Here is a 16,811-nt window from a genome sequence, read left to right as displayed (position 1 = left end):
TAATTTACGTAGTTGTAATTCATAGGCGGTGATTAAGCTAAATATGAATGAGTGTGCACATTCATAAACAGCCTATTTACGAATGATTTTAATTACATTCACGCGTTTCACTATCAGATCTGATGTTTACGAAGCGGAGGAGAGTTTTCAGGAAGTCCATTTTACATGCAAATTACTCAGAATTTACTCATATATTTACAAAAGTTTCATGTATGAGGCGCAATAACCGTTAGGAACAAATCTACACAACCATACCCGAAACAGCTGGACACAATCTGTGAAGGTCTCCTTTTTGGCCAGTGGACTGTCAGCCAAAGTCTTTCCTTCAACGCTGGATCAACTCCCACTCCTCGTCTTTTCAGGAAGGGAAGTTTCAGGGTCATTACACCTGAAAGGAGACACACGGTGATCTAAATGACACTGCACCTGAAAGCTACTATAAACCAGTTTTGTCTGTGCAATCTTTGGGTAATGAAGCTCTCCTTGTCACCTTTGCCCCTGGCTGTGCTCCATATCCGCATGGTCTGATCTCGACTACCCGAGGCCAGGTAACACCCCACTTCTGCTCCCTCTGTCGCCCCATTGCCTCCATCTACGGAAAGAGTCAAGAACATGTCACTTATTATTTTGTCCAATCTATTTTTATCCAAAACTTTTTTGACAGCCGAACTCCTTAGACATAAATTATTTAATTAAGGTACCCCCAGAGTTTTTTGAATACAGAGGTTTTTTTTTCATTTTTAAAATTCATTGACACATTCGCATGTTCACAGTTCTTTGATGTCAGGTAATGGTCACATGATTCACACTTGGGTTCACTCTCTCAAGGAACCAACTGACACTAGTTACAACAGAAATATGCATGTCTTAAAGGATTAGTCCACTTTTAAATAAAAATTTCCTGATAATTTACTCATCCCCTTGCACATGCTTCCGCTTTCCGTATTCAGAATGCAGCAAGGGTGGTCTTTAATGAACCGAAGAGAGCACATCACACTTCTCTTCATCAACTTGCACTGGTTGCCAATTGCCACTAGCATCAAATTCAAGGCACTCATGTTTGCCTACAGAACAACCACTGGCTTTGCACCCCTGTACCTCACTACTTCCAATTTATGTTCCCTCCAGAAGTTTGCATTCTGCAAGTAAACGGCGCCTTGTGGAACCATCCCAAAGAGGCACCAAATCACTTTCACTGACCTTTACCTGGACTATCCCCTGCTGTTGGAATGACCTGCCTAAATCAACCCGAGCAGCTGAATTTAGGGTTTTAAAGAAATGTAAATCTTTTAAAGAAATGGCTGAAGACGCATATTTTTCATCAACACTTGACCCATTAATACTAACACTTACTATTACACATATAGTAATATATATATATATATATATATATATATATATATATATATATATATATATATATATATATATATATATATATATATATATATATATATATATATATATATATATATATATATATATATAAAGGAAGAAAGAGAAACCTTGCTACGTGTACTGTGCTAGACTAACTGGGACTAGTCACAGCATTTGCATATTGCTGCCTTATTGTTGGTTTGATTGCTTCTATTTCTCTCCTCATTTATTAGTCACTTTAGATAAAAGCATCTGCCAAATGATTAACTGACTGAGGCAAAAAATGGATCTTGAATTTGCTTACCTGCGTTGTCTTCTGATCGTCCGTATAGAGGCTCTTCTCTGGGTTGAGGGCACCATGCCAACGCGTGAATCTCATCATCATGCCCCCTCAGCCGATGGATCACCTCCCCTTTCTTACTGATGTCTATTACTACTATCATTCCATCCTTATACCTTTAGGAGGAGGCATATACAATGAGCAAGCATCTCTAGTGAATCAGGATCTTTCTAGGATCACAATGAAAGCACAATAAATAATAATATAATGAGCCTCTACCCCACTGCGATGTAGTTTTCCTCATGTGGAGAGCAGGATAAGCAGAAGATTGTTCGGGGTTCAGGGAAGAAGCTCTGGGTGTCATTACTGCTGAACCAATAGCACACCACAATGCCCTTCTCATCTCCTGTGACCAGCAGAAGTTTCTGCACCGGAGACCAGTGGACTGCAGAGATGGTGCTCTGTTCAAACACAAACAGAGTCACCACTATTTACATTTGTCGATCATGTTTTATGCCGAGCAAACTTAAAGGTGCCCTAGAACCAGTTTTTACAAGATGTAATATAATTCTATGGTGTCCCCTGAATGTGTCTGTGAAGTTTCAGCTCAAAATACCCCATAGATTTTTTTTAATTAATTTTTTTAACTGCCTATTTTGGGGCATCATTAACTATGCACTGATTGGATCTTTACAAGATGTTCATCATGCATACTGCATGCATGCGTCGGATCATGTGAGTATAGTATTTATTTGGATGTTTACATTTGATTCTGAATGCGTTTGATAGTGCTCCGTGGCTAACGGGCTAAAGCCCACATTACACACTGTTAGAGAGATTTATAAAGAATGAAGTTGTGTTTATGCATTATACAGACTGCAAGTGTTTAAAAATGAAAATAGCAACGGCTCTCTTGTCTCCGTGAATACAGTAAGAAATGATGGTAACTTTCACCACATTTAACAGTACATTAGCAACATGCTAACGAAACATTTATAAAGACAATTCACAAATATCACTAAAAATATCATGTTATCATGGATCATGTCAGTTATTATCGCTCCATCTGCCATTTTTCGCTATTGTTCTTGCTTGCTTACCTAGTCTGATGATTCAGCTGTGCACAGATCCAGACGTTAATGCTGCCTGCCCTTGTGTAATGCCTTGAACATGGGCTGGCATATGAAAAAATTGGGGGCGTACATATTAATGATCCCAACTGTTACTTAACAGTCGGTGTTATGTTGAGATTCGCCTGTTTTTCAGAGGTCTTTTAAACAAATGAGATTTACATAAGAAGGAGGAAGCAATGGAGTTTGAAACTTTGAAAATGTATGTCTTTTCCATGTACTGAACTCTTGTAACTCAACTATGCCAAGGTAAATTCAATTTTTGATTCTAGGGCACCTTTAAAAAGTTGGTATTTTGTCACCATGAAATCAAAATGGTCAATTCTTATTTTTATAGAATATTGTAGTGTTTCTAGAAAATATTCCAAGAGTAATATTTTTTAAATTCATGTGTCCTTGTAATATGTAATCAAAATGGACAACATTAAGTGCCTAGAAAGCACTTTTTCTCATTCGAGAAGTCACTTCACCTGGATATACGTCAGTAATGTAACTTTACACATATTCTTCTTTTTTAAAAATATATAGCAAAGGTAGTTATGATTTTATGGTTGTCATGAAGTTATGTTATAGATGTACTATAGTGTTACTGCAAATTAAAAATCTAAATTTAAACAAAACCCTAAAGCTCCCACAATTGCTGTTTCATGTTGAATGTTGTTGAAACTTATATAAATGTCACCAGTGTGACATTTTCTGACAGATGAGGTTGTCAAAAGTACTTGTGATAGTCTTAAAATGGGTAGAAAATTAGAAACTAATTATGTTTTGCATTGTTTGCACATAATTTTTCAGCAAAAGTAGTTATGATTTTATGGTTGTCATGGAGTTACATAATAGTAGAGTTGAGGTACTTGGACTCAGACTGTGATTGTGAATGAACTTGGATGCATTGGGTGGACTTGACACGGACTCAGACATTTTGGACTTTTTTTTACCAATTGCAGTTGAATCCACATCATGACTTTCCTGATGTTACGGAAAAATAAAAATCTAAATTTGTAACAAAAAAGACAAAAAAACCCCCTAAAATTGCAAACTTTAGTAAAGAAAAATTGTTTAATGAAAAATATAAATAAATATTTAATGTGTAACTATTAAAGTTAGTCTAAATGTAGCCTATATGTATAATAATTAATTATATTTAGACATTTAAAATATGCTAATACAAAATAACATGTAGTTAGTTATTCGCTGAGGCAGTGTAAATGTTGGCAGGACAATTACAAATCGTATTATTGAGTCCTGAAGTTACTATCTATGGTAAAAGTTAAAATGTGCAGACAGAAAGCTGCTGTCTAGTACAATCTAGAACAACTTCTGAGCCAGTCACAACTCTATAAAGCATGGCAGGGAAAATATCCACTCACTTGGTGGACATTGTGCTCTTTCAGTAGAATTTTCTGCTCAGAATCCCAGATTTTGACTGTCTTGTCGTCTGAAGTGCTGGCACAAATGTGCTCTTGACCATCATGGGAGCAAAATGCAAAACCAGAAACTCTTTCAGTGTGTCCACTGAGTTCACCTGTAGAAATAAGGTCTGGTCAGATAAGATCGATGTGATTTTGCAAAAGCAAAGCATTGAATGAAAGCACCCTGGGCTCTTACCTGTGACTGCTGGAGATGCTGCGGTCACATTTAACAGATAGATTGTATTCTTTGCTCCAAAACCCAGTACTCCCTTTCCATTTATGTCACTGCAGCGTGAACAGTACCAGTTTGGAGAGGCTGGCAGATGTCTTTGGTGCATTATAAAGAGCAAATGATCGCTGCATTAAGATTAAAGAATAAATAAACGGATGGTGACAGACAGTGAATTCACTTCTCACATGTACTCATGCTGCCGAAAACACACCAGCTGCCGAATAACGACAGCGTGTGTTGTAAAAATTATACGGAACGCGAGAAGGGACCGCAGAGACAGTCAAATTTTTTTTAAGACCAACATATTCAATAATTATTTCGGTAGGAAAACATATTAGTGAGCCTTATTTGTAATTACAATATATTAGTCGGAAACAATACAACAATTAATAATAAAAAGCATAACTTTAAACTAATTTGCAGTGGCATTTGCCGCAAAGTGAAGCGTCGTAAAATATTCAACCGATTCTAATTTCCGAGAATCGGTTCTTTTGAACAATTCGTTCTAAAGAACCGGTTCTTTTATTTAATTGGGAATATATTGAAATTTAATATGAGACTGTTTTGTTGTTTCATCCGATTCGGCTCATAAAACGCAACGTCCTTAACAACCTACATATTTGTATTGACATCGAAAAATACTACAATTCACTTACATATTTTTGACTGACCGGCGTGTGTTCAACCGACTCATCAAAAAGATCTGAATCAAAAGAACGATTCCCTCACGAATCGGACATCTCTAATAATCAATATGGCGGCCTCCGCATTGACATGGGCTGGTGAGTCAAATCAAATATACTTACTTTGTATTTATATTTATTCAGGCATTTCAGTTGCTTTTGATTTAACCTGGAATTATATGAACATTATCGACAGGTTTAGGCTCCTTTGGTCGTGCTTGTGGACATATTCGCTCTAGGTAAGAAAATCCCATGCAGTTGCTGTGCAAAGAGAAGGACACAGATTGCGTCTATCTGATTAAAAAGTATTTCTTGGTATCAAATAGGTCGCTAGGTTTTGAGACACAGCCTGTGTATTCTCTAATGTTTTTCAATCTGTCTATCTTGCTCTTTTCATAAGGTTGCTTGGATCTTCATCCACGTTATCTCAGGTGTCATGTCTTCACACAAGCCCAGAGTTAAACAGCAAACACTGGGAAAGGAGAAATCTGATTGTATATCCACCACAACAGAAAGATGAAACTCGCAGACCAGCTGTTAGTAATTCATATTTAATTCACTTTTACACTATGTAAATGAAGTTCATTAAATTATGCTGGGTTTGACTTGTGTTTTTGTTTGTGCCTGATAGGAGATCCATCACTGCAGACGTCAGATTAAATACAGCAAAGACAAGATGTGGTACTTGGCTAAATTGGTGAGTGATATATGTTGGGAAAATGGCATATGGAGTAATGATGATGATATAGAGTTGGTTGCATTATTTTAGTGATGAATGTGTTTTTACAGATCAGAGGTATGACCATTGACCAGGCACTTACTCAGCTCGAGTTCAATGACAAGAAAGGAGCTAAAATAATCAAAGAGGTAAAAAAATACAATTATATGAATTGAAAATATCTTTTTAATTGCTCAAATAATATTGATTAAAAGATGTTTGCTGTGAAAACAATGTGATCATACAATGTCAACAATCATATAATGTCATACAAAATCTGTTTTGGAAGTTAAAGGGTTAAATTGCTTGTGTTAAAGGTTCTTTTGGAAGCTCAGGACATGGCGGTCAAGAACCACAATGTGGAATACAAATCAAATCTATATATTGGTAAGTCACAAACATGCTAAACATTAACATCAAAGTTATTAGTACATGTTTAATTTTTTTTTTTTTTTTGTCTTTATTGTGCATCCTTTTTTATTTTTTATTTTCTTATACATTTTTTAGCTATAAAAATATAATTAAAAGTACAAGATTATAAAAAAAAAATCTGTAAACATTTCCCTGCTTTCATTAGCATCTGTCATTCATCATAGAGCTTAAACATTTAATTGAACTAAAAAATAATTCAGTTAGCAAAAAAGGTGCTTTGACATTGTTGCAAAATAAAAATAAAAATGTTTGCAAGCTAAACAGTTTTAAACTCAAATAAAATTTAAAAAAACATTTTGAGCAAAAATGTTTTGAACGTTTGAGAAAAAAATAAATGTGACATGGATCTAAGGCCCTGTTTCGATCTGGTATTAAGATGCGTTTTGGTCCACTTTTCAATGTGTTTGAACAACCACTAAAGACCATCTGTTCTCCTCCTACTAACTGACGTAATGCATAAACATTATGGAAAGTGCGCTAGTCAGATGGGATTTAAACTTTTTCAGCTGAAGACCCAAGTTTGGTTTAAAGATGAAAAACATACCAAGCACAATGTTCTCTTATTGGTAAAAAGTTATTTTATTAATTATTAGGCTTAAATTAAAATATTCTCACAGTGAGACTTGGTAACCACAGGTGAAACCATACATGGCTACTCTCTACCACTGTCAAATTATATTGTATTATGATATGTTATATAGGCCTATTAAAAAGGCCTAAACACAGGTACAAACTACATCTTTACAAAGACATGAATTATATATTCCGTTACCCACCTAATATACAGTACAGTCCAAAAGTTTGGAACCACTAAGATTTTTAATGTTTTTAAAAGAAGTTTCATCTGCTCACCAAGGCTACATTTATTTAATTAAAAATACAGTAAAAAACAGTAATATTGTGAAATATTATTACAATTTAAAATAACTGTGTACTATTTAAATATATTTGACAAAGTAATTTATTCTTGTGACGCAAAGCTGAATTTTCAGCATCGTTACTCCAGTCTTCAGTGTCACATGATCCTTCAGAAATCATTCTAATATGCTGATTTGCTGCTCAATAAACATTTATGATTATTTTCAATGTTGAAAACAGTTGTGTACTTTTTTTTTCAGGATTCCTTGATGAATAGAAAGTTCAAAAGAACAGCATTTATCTGAAATACAAAGCTTCTGTAGCATTATACACTACTGTTCAAAAGTTTGGGGTCAGTAAGAATTTTTATTTTTATTTTTTTGAAAAGAAATTAAAGAAATGAATACTTTTATTCAGCAAGGATGCATTAAATCAATCAAAGCAGTAAAGACATTTATAATGTTACAAAAGATTAGATTTCAGATAAACACTGTTCTTTTGAACTTTCTATTCATCAAATAATCCTGAAAAAAATATTGTACACAAATATTTTGTACAATTGTACACATTAAATGTTTCTTGAATAGAATAAAACGTCAACAGCATGCACTAGTAGTAAACAGAGCAAGATTAATCGTACTTTGGCAATTGTGGTTTTTATGTGTGATGAAAAAAGAGGAGGAAGTGAAAGAGGTTTTATTGCCTTATCCGTTGATCAATACACCATTTCTTGTTACATTTTTACTGGCTAGTCAGTGGACGTAGGTCATGGCAGCAAACACATTTTGAGATGATCATGTTAAATTTCTGACACTGAAAGAAAATGATCACAGGCTATCTTTGGTCGCAAGACTGTGACAATGGCCATCTTTGAATCTCTCACTGTACGGCGTAGGACCACCGTTTAGGAGCCACGACCACAGAAATCGCCACGATTGGTCCTCTTTTGTCTGAGAGCCCAAAATCTTACAATGTGTACTGGGCATTAGATTAGTAAATTCTATAGAAGTAATTTCCATTATTAGTTCATGTTAACTAGTATAATTACCCAGTGTTAAGAAATTAAACCTTATTGCAAAGTTACCAATGTTTTGTTGGATAAAGACACAAAATAAAATTTATTTTATGAAAAGGCATTAATTATTATTTTAGTTTAATTATAATATTTTATGTATGTTTTCTTCTGTATTTTGTATTATATTTTGGGTAATGTTTTTGTTTATTTTCTTAATTGAACGTCATTTGATAATCATGGCTGTTGGTGTTCAAAGTAAACCAGTCATTCTAACAGTTGAATTATATTTTCTTCGGTCTGACTTCTACAGCTGAATCGTTCTCTGGCAAGGGAAAATACCTGAAGCGCATTCGTTATCATGGACGTGGCATGTTCGGCATCATGGACAAAGTGCACTGCCACTACTTCGTAAAGCTTGTTGAGGGGGTGCCGCCCAAAGTCGAGCAGAAGACAGGATTCGACCAGGCCAAGGAGTATGTGGAGCAACTGAGGAACCGAACAATTATTCACTCACTGTAGTGTAAAATTACCCTTGATTTTTGTTTTGTTTTTGTTTTTTGTTTTTGTGTTCATGTAAATAATAATTAAAGAATAAAGAAATCATGCCAAGCACAGCTTTTGTTTAATCTTGTGGTTCAATGTGTATACGTGGGTATACGCATATATATATATATATATATATATATATATATATATATATATATATATATATATATATATATATATATATATATATATATATGCGTGGGTATAAGTATTGGAACAGTAAAGACTCTGTTAGCTGTGGTGTCAAGACATCTACAAATATGATTAAAAGATTATTATGAGGCAGAAGTACAGAATGTTCTGTCACATTTTACTATTGACAGTTTCAACACAAAATGTTTTACCAACTAAGAACAACAGCACTTTTAGAGTTTCATCCCTCTGCCTGCGGTTTAACTTGAAGCAAATGTAAAAGTGTACAAGCTAATATTTAGTTGTAAATCCCTTGCAAGCAATCGCAGAAGTGATTCTGTGACACATAGACATCACCAGACTCTAGATGCTTTCCCTTTGATACAGCCATTTTCAACGGTTGCTTGTTTTTGGGAGTTTCTGCCTTTAGTCTCCTCTTCAGCTGGTGAAATGCATGTTAAATAATACGTGTGTGATGCTGACTCAGGAGCCGACCAATACAGAGTCAGTGTTCTGATGTAGAACATGGAAGCTCTGCAATGCATCTTCAACGTAAACTACATAGTATGACGGCAGAGAGGAAATTGTTGAATAAAGTTGTTTTTGTTTCATTTTTGCGCACAAAAGTATTATCGTCGCTTCGTAACATTAAGGTTGAACCACTGTAATCATGTTGACTATTTAAACCATATCTTTACTACTCTGGGGTGCGTTTCCCAAAGCGAACTATGGTCGCAAGTTCCGTCGTTACCAATAGAGTTCAATGGGACTTACGACCATGGTTCACCAACAATGCTTTCGGGAAACTCACCCCTGGACCTTGAATGTGGTAATTCCGAGATTAATAAAACCTATTGGATTTCATCAAAAATATCTTAATTTGTGTTCTGAAGGTGAACGAAAGTCTTACGCATTTGGAACTACTAATTTTCATCCACCTGAAATTGGAACACACGCACACTAACTGGAGTTGATTGCAATTAATGGAAAATTGGTTAAAATGGTAAAATGGGCAATTTTTTATTTGTCAAAAAAATAAAATGAAACCTGGTACAATCCAGAACACAAACAAATGAAGGCATGAGATTATCCCTGAAACACACACATGTATGCAAACACCTAGAGATTCCCATTCAAGGAATAGTTCACTCAAAAATGAAAATGTCATTTACTCACCCTCATGTTGTTCCAAACCTTTATGAATTTATTTCTTCTGTTAAACACAAAAGAAGATATTTGTTAACCAGACAGTCAACGGTAGCCATTGACTTCCATAGTTTTTTTTTTTTTTTTTTTTCCTACTATGGAAGTCAATGGCTACCATCAACTGTTTGATTACATTCTTTAAAATATCTTCTTTTGTGTTTTTGGAAACATTTACAATGCAAAACATCATATGGACTAATTCTGGTTTTATTATATTTATTATTAATCAAGTCTTGGCAGATGTTTTCTAGAAGATTCTCAAATCATACTGGTGAACATAATTATCAGGATTTACACAGCTTTAGTGCTGCTGTCATTACAGCAAAAACAGTAAACCAAACGCTAAGACATTTTATAATTCAGATTTTTCAATTCAACTCAGATTGTAAATAAAACTTTTGTACTAAATCAGAAAAGAATGTAGAAAAAAAGCTTTTTCACTAGTGGTCCCAGACGCTTGGATCCTGCTGTATATCAGGTAGGCCTATAAATTATTTGAATATACAAAACTGTTTCATCTGCACAGGGAGGAAGGCAATGAATTTTTTATTTATAGAAAGTGGATTTAATTCACCCAAAAATGTTCAATGCCAAATTACCTGAAACCCTTCCAGCTCTAGTTGTTCTATCTGAAACAGACACGGTCCTCTATCCTATTCTGCAGTGTCATTAGTCCCCCTCATTAAATTAGAAGGGTGAAATTGAAGCAGCTCCTTAATGGCTTATAATTTGAGGGAATAGTGTTGCTTTATGCATTTCCCTCCATCTCCATCAGCCGAGACCTTGTAAACCTTGAATCTGATCGTAAAAGAGTGTTCCACCATTCCAAAACCAGCAAAGACCGTAATGTTTGAAGAACACTGCCGAACAGAAGATAATAAAAGACAACAGAAGTAATTATGAAATGACATGATGTTTTATTAACAAAGTTCAGGAGGAGCAGGTTCAGATAATTATCCTAATTAGCACACGTGGAAAGCGTTCAGCTAATCAATTCAACCAACAACAAGAGGTATATATACTGCAGACTTACCTCTGTTCGTTGAAAGTTTATGCCAAATACGCATAACTTTACTCTATTTACTTATATGGATATGTGAACTCGTGAAATATAAAGATGTAGGTAATTCCACTAAAGTGGGTCAATAAAGCGCTCTCAAGTTCAACTAATTGCATTTAATATAAGTTGCAAGAAACTATAATACTTATTAATTTAATTGCAAGTAACATGTAAGTGTCTGAAATCATTACATTGAGTTCACGCTTAAGTTTATTCTTTTGTTTGTTTCCTTGTTGGTTGTTTCCTTGTTTACAGCAATTGGATCTTACTCTGCTTCATCTTTGAAAGTTCACTGTTTATTACACTTTATTCTCGTGTAGCCAGACCTTCAGACTGATGGCAGAAGGTCTGAATTCCATCGCAGCTTTCATTGACCAAGGAACGCCCAAGAGGCCTTCTGACCGACAGTGATATGTAAAGCAACCAATCATAGTTAGTTTTGTTCAGCTTCATGTTTTGGGGCATAAAAATGTTGATGTTGATGTCCCTACGATAACAGTTGTGAAAGTTTACTGCAACAATGGTGCCGCAATCTTCTCATACTTTTGAAAATCCAGCGTTTGGTTGATCCTGATAAGCGCTCATTGTGACAGTTTTAAACACTAAGGGTATGTTAACACAACAATGATATACTAAAAACGGAAATGTTTTTCGTTTGCATTTTTGCATACGGATCTGCGAAAACTACGAAAAATGCTGTATTGTGAATGCCAGGCCAGTAGTTGGCGATGTCACTTTGTAAAGAAACACTACGCAACTGAACACGTAACACGCATGTGCATGACGTCACCCTTTTCACAAATTTGCTTTTTTTGTAGTTTACATAGACAATAATGGTATTATTTTCAAAAACTCTGAAACCTGTTTTCAAAAGTTTGCATTTCCAGGCCACCCAAAAAATGCTGTTTTTGTGTAAATGAATGGCCAAAATGCATAAAAAGTTTTCCATGTTTAGTTGAAAACGGTGTTGTGTAAACGGCCCCTAAGACTTTCTTCTTCCATGAGAGGGTTTGGCATCACAACGGCTTTTTTTCCAGGTGGACCGTTAAAAAATGCGACACACGTCTCCAGGGAAATAATTCAACCAATCAGATAGCAACTTTGAAACTCCCAAAGTGTTTCCCATTCCAGCCCACGTCCTGAAGTACCCCCAACACTGCATATTTTTGATGTTTCTCTAATCTGACTTGTCTTGGAGTCTTTACTAATGAGCTGATGAGATGAATCAGGTGTGTTTGATTAGGGAGACAGTGCATCCTAATTCAGAGGCTGCATCCTTCGAAGGCCGCATTCGAAGATCCATTTCTGTCCCAATTCTTGATCCTTCGCGTCCTACCCTACCCCAGATTTCACTGTGTGCCGATGACAACATGATTTTTTTTGAGAGAGAAATTGGCAGATTACACTTTTTAATGTTAAAACTTTTTACTGGAATAATCTAATGCAGTGGTTCTATATAAACATGTTTAACTGTTGACTTTTATCTTATCGAGATGTGATTTTATAAAGTTTATGCTCTGAATTATGTACACAAATACACCAAGGTGTACATATTTAAAGCTGCATTCCATAACTTTTTTAGTTAAAAATGATACAAAATCAATTTTTGAGCAAGTACATAACCAGCCAGTGTTCAAAACTATCTCCTTACCTTAGCCCAATTCACAACTGTAAGCTTGTAATATTTTTTTCTAAAAAAAATTATTCAAAATCAATTTTTGAGAAAGTACATAACCAGCCAGTGTTCAAAACTATCTCCTTACCTTAGCCCAATTCACTACAGTAAGCTTGTAATATTTTTTTCTAATCCGGATGCTGGGTTTCCACAGGAAATTCAAGCATGCAGCCATTCGTCTTTGTGTCATTACGTCACGTCTGTTTACAGAGAGAAAGAGTTCCAGCTAGTAGGCTTTATGGCATGTGGAGGATCATTTATAGCCTTTTCTCACAGCAGCTGCAATAATTAAACTTATCATTTTGATGGCAGATTGTAATCCAGAAAGGTCCAAACTGTGGAGTGGCTACAGAAATTTAAATCTATAGGTAATGCTAATACACACTAAATACACATATACATATACATATATACTAAATACACTGATGTTGTTAACATTAACAATTTGAGAACAAAGTATAACAATAATAATATGTATGGTTTGACTTGATCCAAGCTAAGCGATCGTTAGATTTAATTACCATCAATGCGATGGTGTAATGCTGCAGCAGAATTTGTTGTAATGCTTTTTTTTCTCAGTTGGTCAGAACAAAAGTGGCAGATTTGTTACTTACTTGTTCACATGACATTTTCCGTTGAAAATTCTTATTTTGGTCATACTTCCAAGATGTAGAATCTGTGATTCTGAAGTACAGTATCCACACCGATGTGGTGACTGACAGCAAACAAACATTAGATTCATCCGTGCTGAGGAGCCATGCCGATGCACAACCCACATAAAGATTATAATTCTGCAAAGAACTGCAATTGCAGGTTTCAAACAGAGATGGCAACAAAGAGGCAAAACCTACGGACTGCAGTTTTAAACAGCTTTTGAACCCTGTTTTGTTTTAAGACAGTTGAATATAAAAAGGCCAGTACAAACGTTACTGCCGCTCGTCAACAGTAGCTGTCAGAGTTGCTAGGTGACAAGAACATTCCTCCAAAGGCTTGACCATCCCATTTAACAACATTCAGTCTGAACTTCTCGGCCTTTGAAGGCGTGGTCTTTTAAGTCCGAGGCCTTTCGAAGGATGCAAACTCTGAATTAGGACACAGCTCAGGACCAGGGTTGGAAACCAACACCTTATGCATGAGATGTTCAACTCTGTTGAACATCTCATGTGGGCGTGACATCTGAGGCTGGGACTATTTACACTGTATGCTGGCTGTATACTGTTTACTGCAAATTGTTCAATTTTCGCCACTGGAACTTTGGGGTTTGGTGCTGCAGGCATATCTTGCCCTTTTACACTGATCTAGTATCAGGCTTCTTTTTTAATCCATTAAAACCCCAGCCATCACTAGAGGAACCCAAACCTGGATCAGCGTAAGAGCAAGATTTCAGTGCTGAGGCTCTCAATGTTGTCGCTAATGTCCCATAGTTCCATGTGGCTCTTGTTAGACAGCTCTGCTCCTGAGGCCTGTGATATGGTCTTAAATGAAATGCTATCTCCTGGCCCCAATTTCAGCGGACAAGTGCCCTCAATTTCAGGTTAGAGCCCCGGTCTTCCCTTTCACTCTCACTGCTCAACACATAGCACTACAAGTACTTCTTCACATTTCTATGAGAACAGTTGGAAACCATGTCAAAATACATATTGCTTTTTTATAGCCTGTTTAACCTGAGTATGCAACTTTGATTTGTGTTGTTTCAAATAATAATTGACTAGTACGTTATAGTATCTCTATTATAGCATCACCAATACTATAGCTCTGGTCTATTCCTGCAGCACTCTATTCCCCTATATATAGAGAAAATCAATAGGATTTTTACTTCTGGAACCCGACTGTTGCACTGTATTATGTGCCTATTTACGAGGAGAGGTATGCTATTACTTTCTAAGTGTTCCAAAACACAATTTTGATGGTGGATGATAAAAATAAATAAATCCAATGATGTTACTCTACAGGACAGACACAAGTCATACAGTAAAATATCTGTATAAGTAACCAACTAGCAAATGCATTTTGTGTGCTAACCACCACTTAGAGCACCTTAGCATCAGGCTACATGTTTAGCATGGGCAAGCAACACCATAGAAGAAAACCATGGAAAACCATAGAAGAAATTGGTCATGTGACCACATAATTTTGAAAAGCCATCCTTTTGACTCATCCTCCAAAGAAGAGAGACACATGGCATGAGAGGAAAGCACATTTTAGCTCAAAAAAATTTTTTTTTTTTTTTTTCCCTTCAAAGTAAAATTTCTATGATCAAGGTTTTTTGATTGTAGTGTCTGAACACCCTTCGCCAGGAGTTTGAGTGACAAGCGATCTAACCAATCAGAACGCCGAATCTGCCATTTTGTCAGACAAAGCAGTCAGTATAGAACATTAACCTCGGTGGAGCCACAAAACGTTTTTTATTGTTTGAATTTCTTAAAAAACTACACAGTTTGAAAGCTGGTACTTTGTTTAATATCATAAGTAACCTGCTCTGTCTTGTCTGTCGACATGTTGACAGTGTCCTCTTTGCTCCGCGATGTATTTTTCACTGTGTGGCGTGATAGCGCCACGGCTTGTCGGACAAAGCAACAGTAACTAAGGTGGGCGGGTCTTTGCGAGGGGTCAATTATGGACAAGTTAGAAAACATTTCACACATGTGTTAGTGCTTTAGACGGCTACACAATGAGTCTACACAGTTAGCATGATGTTAGCTCTTAACTGCTGGATCATGCTAGTTTTTCAATCTTGTGGGTTTGACAACTCACCCCCACTTATGATTATTTTCAACATATTATTAATTTGTAATTGTACATTGTACTCTTACATTTTAGCAATTAAACTATGTGACATCCTTGATTTTAGACCAAAACCCATCATGCCACGCACTTATAAAACGCACTTTCTGAAGATGAAAAGCATGAAATGGTCCAATGTTGTGCAAAAGGCATGAAAACAACTAATATTGTGTGAAAACTGAATGGAGATTATCGAATGATTTGTGAGTGATTTAGGGCAGAGCAGAACTCAGTCAGATAAAGGCTTATTAATGAAAGTTCAAACAAAATTATTGTATTACAAGGCCAGCTATAAAAAAAACCAGTGTTGAGCAGCAAACAGGTATTTTCATCAAAGATCCTTCTTCCTCCCCATATTGCATGAGAACTGTGACTTGCTTAATAATGTGGAACAACTTCTATGTAGGGTTTTTGTCTGAGATTGATACCAGTTATCTAAAAAGATATGAATAAATAAACAAACAAACATTTTCTTAGAAAAACTAAAATCTGAATGTTTATTCTACTGAAATCTTACTGATATGTCACTTGCATAATAATTTGGAACGCGGTGTATTCTTATATGTTACATAATTGACAGACAGTGTTCTATGTATGTCAACAGGCATCTATTGCCAAAGCCTTTTTCCGAAATGATTCACAAATATCAAATATTGTGTATAAGTTTTTTGTGTTTTCCCAAAAACTACAAAATATGACTTATTCCAACAGTTTAATAGGGTGACAATATCTAAATAAACCTTAAATGAGTAATTTTGTATTGAATTTGTCTTGATTTCATATAGCATTACAGTTCATAACATTAAAATGTTGTTTTACAGAAATGACTGGCACAATTTACCCCAACATATTCTCCCCAAAGGCACAACTTACCCCGCACCAGGGGCAAGTTGTGCCACGAGACCACTTTTTTCCCAAAAGCTATATTTCTGAAACAGTTTATTTCAGATCCAAAGTTATTGTTCTCAAGTTCAGGGATGCACCACATCCTGAAATATATGTACATTCTTAAGTTGAAGGCATTACTGCCATGGCCTCACTTCAAAGTCACTTTGAGTAAAAACTGGCACAACTCACCCCACTTTCCCCTACATAAACATGAATGAATGAGGGGAAAAATGTAGAAAACATAATAATCAGGTGCAGATTAATGTTGTGTTGACCTCCAGTTAACTTATGTAAACCTATATATATAAAAAAAAAAATCTGTAAACAGCTTTCTTGGAAAACTAAATATCATGGGCTCAGTGTTTCTTGTTGAATATAAAAAA

General features: G+C 35.6%; 2 protein-coding genes across 3 annotated transcripts in view; one reads left to right on the top strand and one right to left on the bottom strand.

The window, feature by feature from the left end:
- gemin5 (gem (nuclear organelle) associated protein 5) overlaps positions 1 to 4,663 on the bottom strand; it is a 42,145-nt gene extending 37,482 nt beyond the window's left edge. Inside the window, exons 1-6 of one of the 2 annotated variants that reach the window (XM_048165870.1) lie at positions 4,396 to 4,663; positions 4,158 to 4,312; positions 1,937 to 2,118; positions 1,682 to 1,833; positions 491 to 592; positions 256 to 388 (exon numbers count right to left, since the gene is read on the bottom strand). In XM_048165870.1, the coding sequence (XP_048021827.1) occupies positions 256 to 388; positions 491 to 592; positions 1,682 to 1,833; positions 1,937 to 2,118; positions 4,158 to 4,312; positions 4,396 to 4,537 (866 nt within the window). In that variant the 5' untranslated portion in view covers positions 4,538 to 4,663. The remainder of the gene's footprint in view (positions 1 to 255; positions 389 to 490; positions 593 to 1,681; positions 1,834 to 1,936; positions 2,119 to 4,157; positions 4,313 to 4,395) is intronic. The other variant, XM_048165869.1, reaches the window with a different exon arrangement.
- Positions 4,664 to 5,097: 434 nt separating this feature from the next.
- mrpl22 (mitochondrial ribosomal protein L22) lies at positions 5,098 to 8,751 on the top strand. Its single transcript, XM_048165875.1, has 7 exons — positions 5,098 to 5,213; positions 5,311 to 5,353; positions 5,515 to 5,650; positions 5,746 to 5,811; positions 5,904 to 5,981; positions 6,150 to 6,219; positions 8,448 to 8,751. The coding sequence occupies exons 1-7, from the start codon at positions 5,186 to 5,188 to the stop codon at positions 8,654 to 8,656; spliced, it is 630 nt and encodes a 209-aa protein (XP_048021832.1). The 5' UTR covers positions 5,098 to 5,185; the 3' UTR covers positions 8,657 to 8,751.
- Positions 8,752 to 16,811: the final 8,060 nt, after the last annotated feature.

Source organism: Megalobrama amblycephala, linkage group LG18 (genome assembly GCF_018812025.1).
Source record: "Megalobrama amblycephala isolate DHTTF-2021 linkage group LG18, ASM1881202v1, whole genome shotgun sequence".
Classification (NCBI taxonomy): domain Eukaryota; kingdom Metazoa; phylum Chordata; class Actinopteri; order Cypriniformes; family Xenocyprididae; genus Megalobrama; species Megalobrama amblycephala.
The sequence above is the reverse complement of the archived record's forward strand: the minus strand, read 5'-3'. Positions and strand labels throughout refer to the sequence as shown.

Coding starts and splice junctions, on each gene's coding strand:
- mrpl22 (XM_048165875.1), top strand. CDS start 5,186: ATGGCGGCCTCCGCATTGACATGGGCTG. Junction 5,812..5,903: donor TGTGGTACTTGGCTAAATTG/GTGAGTGATATA, acceptor GTGTTTTTACAG/ATCAGAGGTATGACCATTGA. Junction 6,220..8,447: donor CAAATCAAATCTATATATTG/GTAAGTCACAAA, acceptor TGACTTCTACAG/CTGAATCGTTCTCTGGCAAG.